This window comes from Phascolarctos cinereus, unplaced genomic scaffold (genome assembly GCF_003287225.1).
Source record: "Phascolarctos cinereus isolate Bilbo 61053 unplaced genomic scaffold, phaCin_HiC Scaffold_5;HRSCAF=322, whole genome shotgun sequence".
NCBI classification, from domain to species: domain Eukaryota; kingdom Metazoa; phylum Chordata; class Mammalia; order Diprotodontia; family Phascolarctidae; genus Phascolarctos; species Phascolarctos cinereus.
In genome coordinates, this window is record NW_027555958.1 from 59232882 (window position 1) to 59248043 (window position 15162).

The following is a 15162-nucleotide window of genomic DNA, read 5'->3' on the forward strand; positions in this document are numbered from 1 at the left end:
TTACATGGAACCGAAATCTGTCTCTGCATCTTCTCCCATTAGTCCCAATTCTACCCTCTTGCATCATACCGAACAAGTAATCTCTCTCTTACATGACAGGCCTTGAAATATCTCAAAATAACCTATTGTAGTCCCATAAGTCTTCTCTTTTCCAGGCTCAATGTCCCCAGTTCTTTCAGTGAATCCTCACATGATATTTTTTCAATTTCTATCTACATAGCTGTTCCCTAGAATTCCAGCTTAATATACTTCTTAAAATGTGACATGGCCCCTCTCCTCCCAAAATTGAACACAATGCTTTATGTGTGTTTTGACTAGTAAAAAGAAGAGTGGGACTCTCACCCACCGGACATTATACTTTCATTAATGCAGTACAAGACTGCTTAAGTCCTAGAGCTCATTAAGTCAATCAATAGATTATGAATGCCTCATAAAGTCTAAAACATAACAACACAAGATTCTTAAAGTTCAAAATTTTCCACTAAAATTTAGTTTATTTGTGTACTTTTCAAATTTAGTCCCAATATGTCTATTCCTGGAGACCAATTTTTACCTTCATTGTCTCTACTCAGAAGAGCAAGTGGCAACAATTCCTCAGATGACAAAATTATTAAAGGGAGCTCCTTCTAAGAAAATGAAACTTGACCATGAAATGAGATGAATGGTTGAAAAAAAAATTGGTTAATTCAGGGTGTTCAGAGAATCTTGGTGCCATTCTAAGCAATTATAAACTTTTGGGAGACCTTGCACGGAAGCATCCACTTGAACTTTTCAGCACCTCTCTGTAGCTGGAGTGTGGCCCCTGCTACGGCGGGCTGCTAACACTTCTTGGGTTGCCACGTACTTACCACAGGGCCTATGCTATTGCTTCAATTCTTTTTCCTGACAGATGAAGCAAGTTCTGCCTCTCTATGAACAGCACCTACTGAACAGGAGGAAGCTAAAGGAAGTGAGAAACACTCACAGCTCTGGCAGCTTCCCCAAAGTCAATCTTCAGTCGTCCCATGGCTCTTATAATTGCAATGATGGACTGGATGGTGTTGCTGTAAACAACTACTTTATACTGTTTGCATTCTTCCTCGGAATATCCATCTTCATGGATGATTCTTAAAAATAAAAAAAAGAAAGAAAGGAAACCAAAACCCAATATTACTGCTAAAATGAAAAAATAAAACACCACAGGTTTTTAAAATACTAAGTGAGAAAATTGAGCTTTACAAAAGGTCACATTCTAACTTACTTCATTTGTTTCACAATAGTGCTTTTACCAGATTCACCAGCACCTGAAATACACAGAAGATATACTTTAAATTTCTCAATTATCAAACATTTTAGGTATGAAAATCTTTTTCAAATTATCTCTGTCACAAAACAATATTTATTAGACTTCAATATGTGTCGCTCAGCCACAAAATTCAACTTACCACAGTGTCTTAGGGGTTGTTTCTTGGCATTACTTGCAAAATATATAAACTTCCACAGAAAAGTGTTACCACAGATAAACAAATAATAATGGTTCACATTTGCATTAGCGTTTGAAGCTTTAAAAAACACCTCATACCAACTTTCGGTCATTATTTTCATTTTACAGATGTGAAAACTGAGACCCAGTAAAATTCAATGATTTGCCAAGGACAATAGCTAAATAAATGTCAGAACTGGCATTTGAATGCATGCCCTCTGACTCTAACCCAATGGTCTTTCTACTATACCTGAAAATACTACTTTCTATGCTGGTCACCACCTTTGCCACAGTCAAGTCTGCTATTACTATATGACCTAAAACTGAGGCATTCTTATCTCCCAAGCACATCTGTTACTTATAAATAGATAGCAAGTCCACAAAAAGAGTGATCTAATTTGGGGTAAGACTCTACCAATTACTTACTCGCTATACATTTAACACCACTGCCCCAAGTCAAGACAATGCAATCACTAAGGCTGATGCTAGTTATAGGTATTTGCCTCAGTTCATCCAACAGAATGGACAACTCAAGAGAGTCCCTTTTGTCTGTCAGTACACATATGTCTTATCTCACCCTGTTCTTGGTACTCACAGTCCTGGAGTTCAGAATTAGGAAGTAAATGACAAGGCAGAATCAAAAATATCCAGCACAACATTTTTAAGTAAGTTAATAGGAGAGCAGAATTTACAGCTGAATGGGATCACCTAGTTCCACCCCTTCATTTTACAGATAAGGAAACTCAGGCTCAAAGATGTACAGACCATGTGGCAAAACTAGTATTTGAATCCAGGTTCTGTAAGACCAGACCCAGTCCTCTTCGCACCATCGTAACATAGGGCCTCCTTGCTCACACACTCTCATCTACTTTTCTCCCTGATGAGTACTAAAAGTGCAACTTAGATAACAAACTGCTTCATCCTCTGATATCCAAAAATTTGATATTAAGAGTGAAAGGTTTGCTCTAATACAGGCAAAGCACCATGATCTGCTTTTGTACAAATATGTCACTGTTATAAATCAGGTATTTTCCCCCTAGTCATAACTATAAGAACAACATCCAATGAGTATGGATCTCACTACAGGACTGAAACTTATGTGTACAAAAAGAGTGCTTCTCATCAGTGGTATTAAACCCAAATAGAAACAGATCCAGCATTACATACTGATTTAGAAAGCCATAAATTAACATTATCTATGCTGTATTATATTTTTATTTATTTTGTTAATCATTTCCCAATTACATTTTAATCTGGGTATTCAAGAATTCTGCACCTCTGTTTTATACTATTTACTCTATGCTAGAAAACCATCAATTCAGCAAAAGGAAGAAAGAGTACAGATAAAGTGCACAGCTAGCACCACCCAAACAATATTTAATTTAATATGCCTAGTACAACTTTAATCTCTACTTTATTAAGGAAAAAAAAAAGATGAGCTCATTACATTGTGTTTTCTTATCTTCTGACAAAGCTAGTTACCTTCTGTATATACAGCCCCAAGACCAAAAACAATGAATTTGATTAAAGGGTTACACAATACTCAAGTTGTTGATTACCTATTGCTTTCCAGAACCGACTGGATCACTTCACAGGTCCACCCACAGTCCATCAGTGTGCCTGTCTTCCTAACAGTCCCTCCAACAGTTTGTCATCTTTGCCAATTTGATGAGTGTGAGGCAGAACCTCAGAGTTGTTTTAATTTGCATATCTCTTACTAGCGAGGAGGAACACTTTTTCACGTGACTGTTGATAGCACGTCTCCTTTTGAGAAATGGCTCTTGTCATAAATTTTAATCAGTTTCTTCAATATCCTGGATATGAAATCTTTATCAAAGAAACCCCCTGCAAAAGTTCCTTTGCAGGCTCCCCCATCCCAAATTAACTGCTTCCCTTTTGTTTCTAACTTCATTGATTTGTTTGTGCAAAAAGTTCTTTCAATTTTACTTAATCAAAGGTATCCATTTTATTTCTCTGAGATCCTCTCTATTCCTTGTTGGTCAAGAACTGTTCCCCTGTCAATAGCTGCAAAAGGTAATTCCTTCCCTAATACTCTACTCTGTTTTATGAGGGGACCTTCTGTATCTAGGTTGTGCAACCATTTGGAGTTCTCCGTGACATATGGCATGAGATGTTGGTCTAAGCCTCATTTCTCCCAGACTGCTTGTCAATTTTCCCAGGAATTTTTGTCTGACAGTGAGTCCTTAAACCAGTAATTGGTCTCACTATGTTTATCAAACAGTTATTATGCTCATTAGCTTCTGGATCAAGATCTCTGACTCCACAGTCAGTCATTTTACTTTTTATTATGCTACGCTACATTTCCTCTTTTTCTCCTTTTCCATCGGCTCCTGTTTACAAACCCATCTTTCTTCTCCCCTCTCTAGGACAAACTTCTTGAAAAAGCTTTCTACAGCAGATGCCTCCACTTCCTCAACCACCTGATCATTTTCTACTAAACATTTTACAACCTATTGCTCATTTCTACCATTCAACTTAAATTGCTTTTTCAAAGGTCACCAATGACTTCTTCACTATAAATGTAACAGTATTTTTTTCAGTCTTTATCCCCCTGGATTCCTTGGTAATACAGGATAGTGAAGGCTACTACCTACCTTGGCTTCAGACACCACACTCCCAGATTCTCTTTCTAGCTCTCCACCCCTCCTGCAGCTCCTTGATTTATTCCCAGTCCTTACAAATGGTCTGGCTTTAGACATTGCCTCATTTTTCTCTACACCCTCTTCTTTGGCAATCTCCTTCATTACTACTGCTTCAAAGTCCAGTTCTAATGAGATGCCTCCCAAATCTGTATCTCCAGCCATACGCTGTAGACTTAAATCACAAAATGTTAAGAGTGGAAAAGGATTGTAGAGGCCATCTAGTACAACCCATGGAAATTTGATTGTCCAGTCTCTGCCTGAAGACTTTCAGTGAGAGAGAACCCACTAACTCCCCAAAGTGTCCATAACACTTTTGGATAATTTTAATAATTATGCTTTTGCTTAAATCATTCCTCAATCTTCCTCTCTGCAACCTGCTCCCAATATTCCTAGTTCTATATGCTAAAGCCTTGCAAACTAAAGTGCAATCCCTCTCAACATGAGAACCCTTCAAACCCTTGAAGACAGCTAACATGAGCACTTCCCCCATGCTTCCTCTTCTCCACACTGAACGTCCCCCGTTCTTATCTAATAATAATAATAAAAATAACGACGAAGTATGTAGTGCTTTGAGGTTTGCAAAGCTTTAAATATATTATTTCATTGAAGCCTTACAACAACCTTATGAGGTATGTTCCATTTGATAGGAAAGGAAACTGAATCTGGAAGAATTAAGCCCACAATCACACAGCCAGCATCTGGAGTGGGATTGGAACTCAAGTCTTCCTGACGCCAAGCCCAACATTCTTTCCAATGCACCACCTTGCTGCCTCTGCCACCTGAATTTCATCAACTCTCACACTCCATAGATCTAAAAGTGAGCTTATTATAAATCTTTCCCCATAAGCCTGGTTCGCATTCTGACTTCACCATCTCTGACTATGGCATAAGCCATTCACCTAGACTCCTACATTCACAACCTCAGTGTTTTCTCTGACTCTCCATCTACATCATGTTTCATGTGTTTACTACTAAGTCCAATTAATTCTATTATTCCAACACCACTGCCCCACCCCACATTATCTCTTTTGATTTCCAAGTGTACCACCCTGTCACAGCCCTCATTATCACGCACCTGCAACACTGCAATAACTTCCTAACAAGTCTCTATCTCCACTCTTGTCACCTTCCAACCCACTCTCTCTTCTGGGCTATATCACTGATGGGCTAACTTTCCTTCTGCAGAGATTAATCATTTTATAGGTCAGCTAGGTGGCACAGTAGATAGAAAACCAGACATGGAGTCAGGAAGACATGAGTTCAAATCCAATCTCAGGCACTTACTACTTGTGTGACCCTGGGCGAGTTATTTAGTCCTGTTTGCCTTGGTTTCCTCATCTGCAAAATGAGCTGGAGAAGGAGATGACAAATCACTCCACTATCTCTGCCAAGAAAACTCCAAATGGGGTCATGAAGAGTCAGACACAACTGAAATGACTGAACAACAACAACAAAGTCATATTATTTTTCTGATCAATGATATTCAGTGGCTTTCTACTGCCTGTCAAGTAAAGTGAAAACTTCCTTGTCTGGTATTCATACAGTCTATATTTCAGTTATGCCAGACTACTATCTGACCCCTTAATGTGGCCTATGTTATTTATGTCAAGTGTACCACCACTCTTCCAATCACCGAGGTTTATAACTTTAATGTTATCCTAGACTCCTTACCCTCCTTCACCCCACATCTTGTCACTTCTATATCTAATTCTCTCATATCTATCACTTTCTCTCCAATCACCCAGCCATCACCCTAAATCCACCAGGACCTCATGAACTCTCCCTGGACCTACTGCAATAGCTTCCTACCTGGTTTCTCTGTCTCAAGTCCCTCTCCACTCTACTCTGTAATACATGACACTTTGATCTCACTATCAATGTGCACTTGCACTGGCTGTCCTCTATGCCTGGAATGCACTCACTCTCAAAATCTCTAGCCTCCTCAGCTCAAGCATCATCTTCTAAATGAACTCTTCTCTAGTCCTCTCAGCTGATAGCAGCTCCCCTTTGCCCCCTGGGCTATCCTGAATTTATTTTGTATACACCCATATATGTACATGTCTCCTCTAACAGAATGTAAGCTATTTGAGGCCAGGGACTAACTCACTCTTGTTTTTATATTACCAATGTCTAGCACAATGCCTGGTACATAGTAGGCACTTAATAAATATTTGCTGATTGATTTTGCTCTCCTGCCTTTGCTCATGCTGCTCCATACACCTAGTATGTCTTTCCTCTCCTTCTGTGTCTGCTGAAACCTCACCTATCCTCAAATGCCGCATTTCCATGAAACGTTACCGGTTACCTTTCCCCTGGCCTTGAATACGAGACTTTGTTTTGTAATTCTCCAATACATTTATCATGTAATTACTGCATATGTTTAATCTGTGCACATGTCTTATTCCCTCAACTAGAAGGTAAACACCATTAAGGCAGGGGCCATAGCTTATCTGCACTCTGTATCTTCCCCAGCACCTAGGACAGTACTCTACACAGAATAAGCACTTAATAAATGCCTAAACAAATTTCTTTATCCCCTTATTAGTTGTTCATTTCCACCACTCATTAAGTCAGCATCTCAGGCTACCTAAAGGATTTATTTTCAAAGTACCTCCCATGACAATGTAATGATAAATTATGCCTTTTCCTTTATTCCAAAAACCCTTACCTTCCCAGTTTCTTTCTTGATCACTACAGGAAATGCCTCCATCAAATTCCTTGTCTTTCACACATGAAATCTAGTAGTCATCTGTGACTCCTCACTTCTCTTCTTTCCTTACACCAAACTGTAACAAAACCCTGCCTCCTATGTACACTTCTCTTATCAACACCCTCTTCTCCATCATTCTGCCAAGACTCTGAGCCAGGCTTTGGACATATTGTATCTTGTACTAACGTAACCTTTTAAATCTCCCAGCCTTAACTCTTCCTCATCACTTCAATAATGTCACTATTAAATGAGCTAAGAACTATTTTATTTAAATAAACATTCTCCAAATTCTCCAATGCCCCCCCCAAATCCTTTGCATTAGATACAAGCTTTATTGTATAGAATTCCACTGCTTCCCTCCTATCTCCCAGTCTGATTTGTTCCCTATGTTCACTTCCAAACTCGGCCACCTGCCCTATGTCTATTTTGTACTGCACATTTATCTCTCCTTCAAAAACTTACTACAACACCAGAACATCCTCCTACTGTATGGCTTCTCCTATTCCTTAGCCTCTAATCTATCCCTCAAGCGTTTAGTGATCTCTTTAACTACTTACTGAATTCCCTCCTCTTAGCCTTTACTCACTGTATGTTATCCTCCTGCTTTCTAGTTGACATATTATTTCAAGCAGCTCTAAGACTTTTATCTCCTTCAGGATAGTTTCCTAAACAAATCCGAGGAAATGTATTTTCCCCATTCCTTTAGCCTGTTTTATAAAAAGTTATTGAACTTATAACCTCATTACTTACCCTTTACATATAATTAATCTTGCCTTGAATACTGTATAAATTTTTATGTCTACTTACAGGGTTCAATTACTTAATTCCTCATCTATTTCACTTGGTTCATTTAGGAATGTATCTTTATCAGAGAAACTTGAGGGAAAAAATCCCACCCCATCTGCTTCCCTTCTGATTTTTACTCCATGAAACCGTATAACAACTTTTTAAGTTTATGTAATCGGAATCATACATTTTATGTGATCCTCTTTCTCGAAGTATGCCATATCTATAAAAAGAGATAATTTTGCTTTTTCTTTGCTTATGTTAATTTCTTAATATTTTTTTCTTGCCTTATTTCGATAGCTAGCATTTCTAGCACTGTATTAAACAGTAATGATAATAGGCATCCTTGCTTTTACCACTGATCTTACTAGAAACACCTCTAACTTTTCTCCACTTACACGGAAGGTTTGTTCTTGGATTTAGATAAATACCATTTACTATAATTTAGGAAATGTCCCTTTATTCTTTATTTCTAGTTTTTAATTGAAATGAGTGTTGGGATTTTTGTCAAAAGCCTTTCCAACCTGTATTGATATAATCATGTTTTTTGTTATTTACAGTTAAAACGATTTGTTACATCTAAAGTCTTATGTTGAACCAATCCTCCATTTCTGGCATACACACAATTTGGTCACAGATTATAATCTTTCTAATGCATTGTTGTAGCCTTCTTCCTAATATTTTATTTAACAATTCTGCATCAATGTTCATTGGGAATATTGGTCTGTAGTTTTCTTTTTCTTCTTTGGATCTTCTTGGTTTAAGTATCAAGGCCATATTAGCATCACAGAAACAGATTAGAAGGGTTCCTTCTTTTTACAACCAGTGTCTCTGATAAATTCTAAAATTTATAATTTAAGTCTAATTTGTAAGAATACAAGTCATTCCCCAATTGACAAATGGTCAAAGGATATGAACAGGCAGTTCTCAGATGAAGAAATTAAAGCCATCTATAGTCATATGAAAAAAAAAATGCTCTAAATCACTACTGATTAGAGAAATGCAAATCAAAACAACTCTGAGGTGCCACATACAGCTATCAGATTGGCCAACATGACAAAACAGGTAAATGATAAATGTTGGAGATGATGTGGGAAAATTGAAACACTAATGCATTGTTGGTGGAGTTGTGAAATGATCCAACCATTTTGGAGAGCAATTTGGAACTATGCCCAAAGGGCTATAAAAATGTGCATGCCTTTTGACCCAGCAACAGTACTTCTAGAGCTTATATCTCAAAGAGATCATATAAATGGGAAAAGGACTCACATGTACAAAAATATTTATAGCAGCTTTTTTTGTGGTGGCAAAGAATTGGAAATTAAAGGGATGCAAATTTCCCATCAACTGGGGAATGGCTGAACAAGTTGTGGTATATGAATGTAATGGAATACTACTGTGCTGTAAGAAATGATGAGCAGGCAGTCTTCAGAAAAACCTGGAAAGACTTGTATGGACTGATGCTGAGTGAAGTGAGCAGAATCAGGGGAATGCCGTACACAGTAACAGCCACATTGTGTGATGACTAACTTTGATAGACCTTGCCCTTCTCAGCAATGCAAGGATCTAAAACATCTCCAAAAGTCTCATGATGGAAAACGCTATCCACATCCAAAGAAAAAACTGGAGTTTGAATGCAGATCAAAGCATACTGTTTGCTATTTTTTTTCCTTCTGTTTTGTTTCCTCTTTCTTGTGGTTCCTCCTACTGGTTCTAATTCTTCCTTACAACATGACTAATGTAAAAATATGTTTAACAGCAATGTATATGTACAGCCTACATCAGATTGTGCGCCATCTTGGGGAGGGAGGCAGATAGGCAGTGGCAGAAAAATTTAAAACTCAAAAACTTAAGGAAGTGATTGTTGATAAATCAAAATAAATTAATAAAAAAAAAGAAGGGTTCCTTCTTTTCTTATCAGCACAAACAGTTAAGATAGTATTGTATTGTAATTAATTTTTCTTTGAATGTTTGATGGAATTCTCTTACAGACTCCATCTGGTCCTGGGGTTTCTGCACCTCTCCCTCTCCCTTTTGGAGTTCATTTATGACCTGTTCAATTTTATTTTTCTGATATTGAGATATTTAAATAGTCTATTTCTTCTTTTAATCTCATTTATATTTTAAGTATTCATCTATTTACTCTAAGTCATCAGTTTTGATGGCATATAATTTTGCAGAAATTCCTAGTAATTTATTTTATTTCCTTTTCAATTGTTTAAGTTCTCTTTTTTCATTTTGATACAATTTGGTTTTCCCCTCTTTTAAATCAGGTTAGCTATGTATCTATTTTATTAGTTTTTTTAAACCTCTAATTTTATTTATCAATTCAATGTGGTTTTTTCCCCTTTCAATTTAATTAATCTCTTATTTAATTTTCAGAATTTCTACTTGTTATTTATCTAAGATTTTTTTAATGGTATGACCAACTAACTGATTTATTCTTTTTCTCTTTTGTTGACAAAAATATTTAGAGATATAAATTTCCCCCTAGGAACTGCTTTAGTTGTATCTCCTAACTTTTGGTAGCTGTCTAATTATTGTCATTTTTTGATGAAATTTTCTATTGTTCCTATGCAATATTTTTAAATGTATAAAATAAAATGCACAGGATTATAAAGGATATCAACTGAATTGAAAGACAAAATCTTATAAACAACAATCCAAGTTCTCAGATCCCAGGTTAAGAACCACTGCTCTATTCGTTATACCAGGCTTCCTCTAAGATCTGATAGTAATGAGATTAAAGTCAATCAACCAATAAATATTTATTAAGCACCTATATGCCAGACACTGTGCTAAGCACTGGGGATATAAAAGGAGGCAAAAGAAAGTACACAGCTTTAAGGAGCTCACATAAAACTTCTAAGACCACTAAACCTTTGACCAACAATCTTAAGGGAGAGAAGAGTGTGTGTATGTAGTTTAGCCAACTTGATACATGCCTATAAAAACAAACCTAAACATGTTGGGGATCCACTGATAAATCATTCACAGATAAAGGAATATAAAAATAAATGATCTAGATATAGTCTCTTTCTCAGTATAAGTCAGTGTTGTCTTACTTTGAAGCATAGTGTTAGAGATTATTTAAATAACTCTGAAAAGACCACATTCCTTCACAAGTTCTTTTTTTGGGGGGGGAGGGGACACCTGGATCTCCCTACTCCCTATTTTGTCCAGGTATAAGTGCAGCAGCTATTCATCAAACTCAGGCCAATACTGACTGGCACAGAAGCTCTGATTTGCTCTGTTTCTGACTTGGGATGGTTCATACTCCTTAAACAGCCTGGCTGACTCCTCATTCCCTACCTCCCTTAATTCCCATTCTAACTCCCAGGAGCTTGCCATACTAAATCTAGACCTGATTTAGATACCCAGATTAGCTTTAGCCCTACTGTATCTTAGAACTCCTGAGCTCAACTGATTCACCAGTTTTAGCCTCCCAACTGAAACATAACGTAAGCTCTACTTCAGCACTGGTTTGTGAGCAATCCCAAACCAGACCTCTCTCCACAAGCTCTTGCTCTTGGAAGGGTTGGGATGCACACCTGGGATAGATATATAGTCTCTCTAGGCAAGGCAGTTGTATGACTGATAATTTCTCACACTTACAGTATTATTATTTGTACAGGGTCTTTAAAGTTATTTATCTTTATCATTAAAGTTATTAATGGAAAGAGCACTGGAACTGGTATAGCCCTAGCTCTGACACCAACTTGTGGACCTAAGGTAGAACATTTAGTTAACCTGTACCCAGGCTGTTCTTGACTCCAAGTCCAATATTCTTTCCACTACATACCACTCTGCCATTCACAAAATGAGAGGTTAGACTAGACAACTTCTAAGGTGCTTTTACTATGAAATTCTATTGTTTGAAAAATAATTCAATAAACATTTATTAAATGCCTATTATGTGCAGGTACTATGGTAGGCAGGGTTACAATGATAAAAACAAAAAAGTCCCTGCCTTCAAGTAGCTTACGGTCTACACAGCAGAGATGTCAGGTGGCCTGCAAAACTTCTGAATGAAGGCAAACCAGGTTAAAATATAATTGGGAAATATTTAACAAAAATAAATAAAAATAGAATTCAACATAGATAACATGAATATGTGGTTTTCTAAGTCAATATATGGCCCACAGAGATTTATTTCTATTGGAGTTTGACACCATCATCCCAGTACACAGATAAGTAAATACAAGGATTTACTAAATCTGCAATTTGCAAATACAAGGATTTACAAATACTAGAAACTGAGAGAAACAGGGAAACTTTGAAAAAAATGTGGAGCCCGAGCTAAGTCTCTATGGAAGTCAAGTTGTGGAAATAAGAGATGGGAAACGGAATATAGAGTTTGGGGAACAACTAATAGTTCAGTTTGACCAAAATGCAGTGTCCATGAAGGGGATTTAACACAAAACAAGGCTGGAAAGGTAGAACAGAACTAGACTGTGGAAAGTCTCAAATATCTAGTCAAAGAGTTTGGTAGAGATTCTAACTTTTTGGGTGTTATGGACTCCTCTGACAATCTGGCAAAATCTACCGACACCTTCTCAGAAGAATGTTTTTAATTAATGAAAGGAAATGCAAAGATGCAACATTTCTCCACCCAGTAAGCGAACCTCCTGTTATCTCTCCATGGATGTCCATGAACTGCAGGTTGAGAATTTCTGCTCCAAGAGGTAAATGGAGCCTTGAGGACATGTCAGAGGGACCCTTGCTCAAGGATGGACTTCCAGCTCAGATTCTTTGAGTTTGTGAGGATTTTTGAGCTGGGGATTGACAAGGTGAGACTTATGCTTTAGGCATGGATTAGAAGAAGGTAGAAACTAAGACCAACTAAGAAGTTATTATAATAGTCCAGGAGAATGCTGATGAGGGCTTGAACAAAGGTGGTAGCAATGTAAGCAGACAGAAGGGAAAGGATGAGAGACATATCATAGCAGAAGAACCAACAAGAATTAGGTGTCTTAAAAGCACTACTTCCTCACCTTCCTCCCCAAATCGTTGTGTTTATTCAAGGATTCAGCTGCCAACTCCTTAACTCTTTCCTGATACCAGCACTGTTAGGGTTCATTTCCTTCTCAAATTATCTCAAATTTACTTATCTACCTATAAATTCATTCACCATCTTTGGTGCCTCCCCTCCTACCCCAGTAGAACCCGAGGCTCCTTGAGGATCTTCACTTTTGTCTGTATATTCCCAGCATCTAGCACATAATAGTGATAAATGGTAGCTGAATTAGATGATGGCAAGACTACAGTGACTTCACTGGTTCTTTCACTCAATGGAATAAAGTGTACAAAGCAAGAACTCAGATTAAGGGGAAAAGCTATTCACTCACCAAGCATTTAAAGGCCATCTGCTTTACACTGCACAACATGCTACACTTGATACAAAAGGATAACTACCTAATCAACAAAAGAGAAGAAACTGAATAAACTACAGAGGAGAAATTTTTTTTAGTATTGTCATACATAACAAGTACCAATTAAGTTTCCTAAGCAGATGAACATTGTATGTTTCTAAAATGTGAATTAAATTATTTGCAACTAAAAGACTTAAATTAATGACTAGGCTTCAATGATCTCTTCTTTATGTAATCTAATAACATTTTATAAAAAGCCAATAAAATAGAATTCTTAGAAGTTGGTTAATTGAAAGAGAAACAAAAATTCCACTCATCTGCTTCCAGCTATTGCTGAACTCCAAGATCCCTTTAGGCTTTGCTCGCCACCTGACCCTACTTTGATTCTGAAATGTTAGCATTCCTTCTCACCTCAGTTCTGAGTTCCACTTGTACCCCCTTGCTCTAATTATCAAACAATTTTCTGACCCCCAAAGCTACCTTTATCTCTTTAAAACTTTAAGGAGTATTCAGTGCCATACCAATTAAATTACCAAAAGATTACTTTAGGGAGTTAGAAAAAAATAATAAAAATTTATCAGGAGGAAAAAAAGATCAAGAATCACAAGGAAAATAATGGAAAAAAAAGTAGGAAAGAAGAGGAATTAGCAGTATCAGATATCAAACTATATTACAAAACACTAATCATCAAAATGATTTCATACTGGTTAAGAAATAGACAGTTCCACTAGTGGAGTATATTCGATACAAAACCTATAGAAGGAAGTGAACACAACAGTCTAGTGTTTGATAATTTCAAAGATCTCAGCTACTGGGGTAAGGAATCATTTCTGACAAAAACCACGGGGAAGAGAGGAAAGAAGAGTCTGGTAGAAGCCAGTTACAGAGCAACATCTCATACTGTGTACCAAGACAATCTCCAAATGGATAAATATCAGATATATTGAGGGACATCTCTTTTTTTGTTTTGTTTTTATTTTTCCAATTAGCAAAAAAAATTTTTTGTCCCTTTCCTCATTCCAGTGAAGAAAAAAAAAAGAAAATCTTCAATCATGCATACATAGTCAAGCAAAAGAAATTTCCACATTAGCTATGTCCAAAAAATATGTCTCTAACTGTACCATAAAAAATGATAAATTAGAGGAACAAGGAAGAAATTGCCTTTTGGATCTATGGATAAGGGGTTTATGATCATGACATGATGGATAGAGAGGAGCACAGAATATTTTTAAAAGTTTTTACAGCTAAAATTAGAAGGGAAGGTGGTTATTGTGAAAATACCTTGTACCAAATTTCTCTGACATAAGTCTCGTTTCCAAGATATATGAAGAACTAGTTCATATTTATAAGGATAAGAGTCATTTCCCAACTGATAAACGGTAAAAAGTTAGGAACAGGCAATATTCTAAGGGGAAAATCCATGCTAGCAATTGTCTATGTAAAAAAAAAACCCAGGCAATAATTAGAAAAATGCAAATTAAAGCAATTCTAAGACTCTATTCACACCCATCAGACTGGCAAAACCGAAAAAAAAAAAAAAGGAAAATTACTCTTGCTTCAAGGGCTATAGTAATATAGGCACACTAATGTACTGTTAGTAGAGCTATGAACTGGTCCAGCCATGTTGGAAAGCAATTTGGAACTATATCCAAAAAGTCACTAAATTGTACAAACTATGCCTACACCCCGAAGAGATCAAAGAAACAGGAAAAAGTCCTATAAGTGCAAAAATATTTACCGCAGCTGTTTTCGTTATTGCAAAGAAGTGTAAACTAAGGGAGTGCCTGCCCATCAATTACAGAATGACTAAACAAAGTACAGTACATGAATGTCATGTTACAGTATTGTATTATAAGAGATAACTAAAGAGAAACTTGGCAAAACTTTTATGAACTGATGAAGCTAAAGTCACAAAAACAACTAGGAAAATAATTTATTCAATAATATTATAAAGACAAATATTTTGAAAGACTTATAAATACTCAGATAAACTAAATGGCCCAATATTACTACAAGAGGATGTATGAAGCATTTTACCCACCTCTTGATAGAGGTAACTGTCTCAAAGTGCAGAATAAGACATTTTTTGAACATGCAGGAAATGATTTTGATTGACTATGTATTTGTTACAAGAAAAATACTTTTAAGGATTAAAATAAGTAACATTCA

General features: G+C 36.7%; 1 protein-coding gene across 2 annotated transcripts in view; it reads right to left on the bottom strand.

Annotated features, from left to right (window-relative positions):
• The window catches only part of GNAI3 (G protein subunit alpha i3), a 50452-nt gene that overhangs the window by 17885 nt on the left and 17405 nt on the right, over window positions 1–15162 (bottom strand). For both annotated transcript variants that reach the window (XM_021000785.2, XM_021000795.2), the window contains exons 2-3: window positions 1241–1283; window positions 965–1106 (exon numbers count right to left, since the gene is read on the bottom strand). In XM_021000785.2, coding sequence (XP_020856444.1) covers window positions 965–1106; window positions 1241–1283 — 185 coding nt within the window. The remainder of the gene's footprint in view (window positions 1–964; window positions 1107–1240; window positions 1284–15162) is intronic.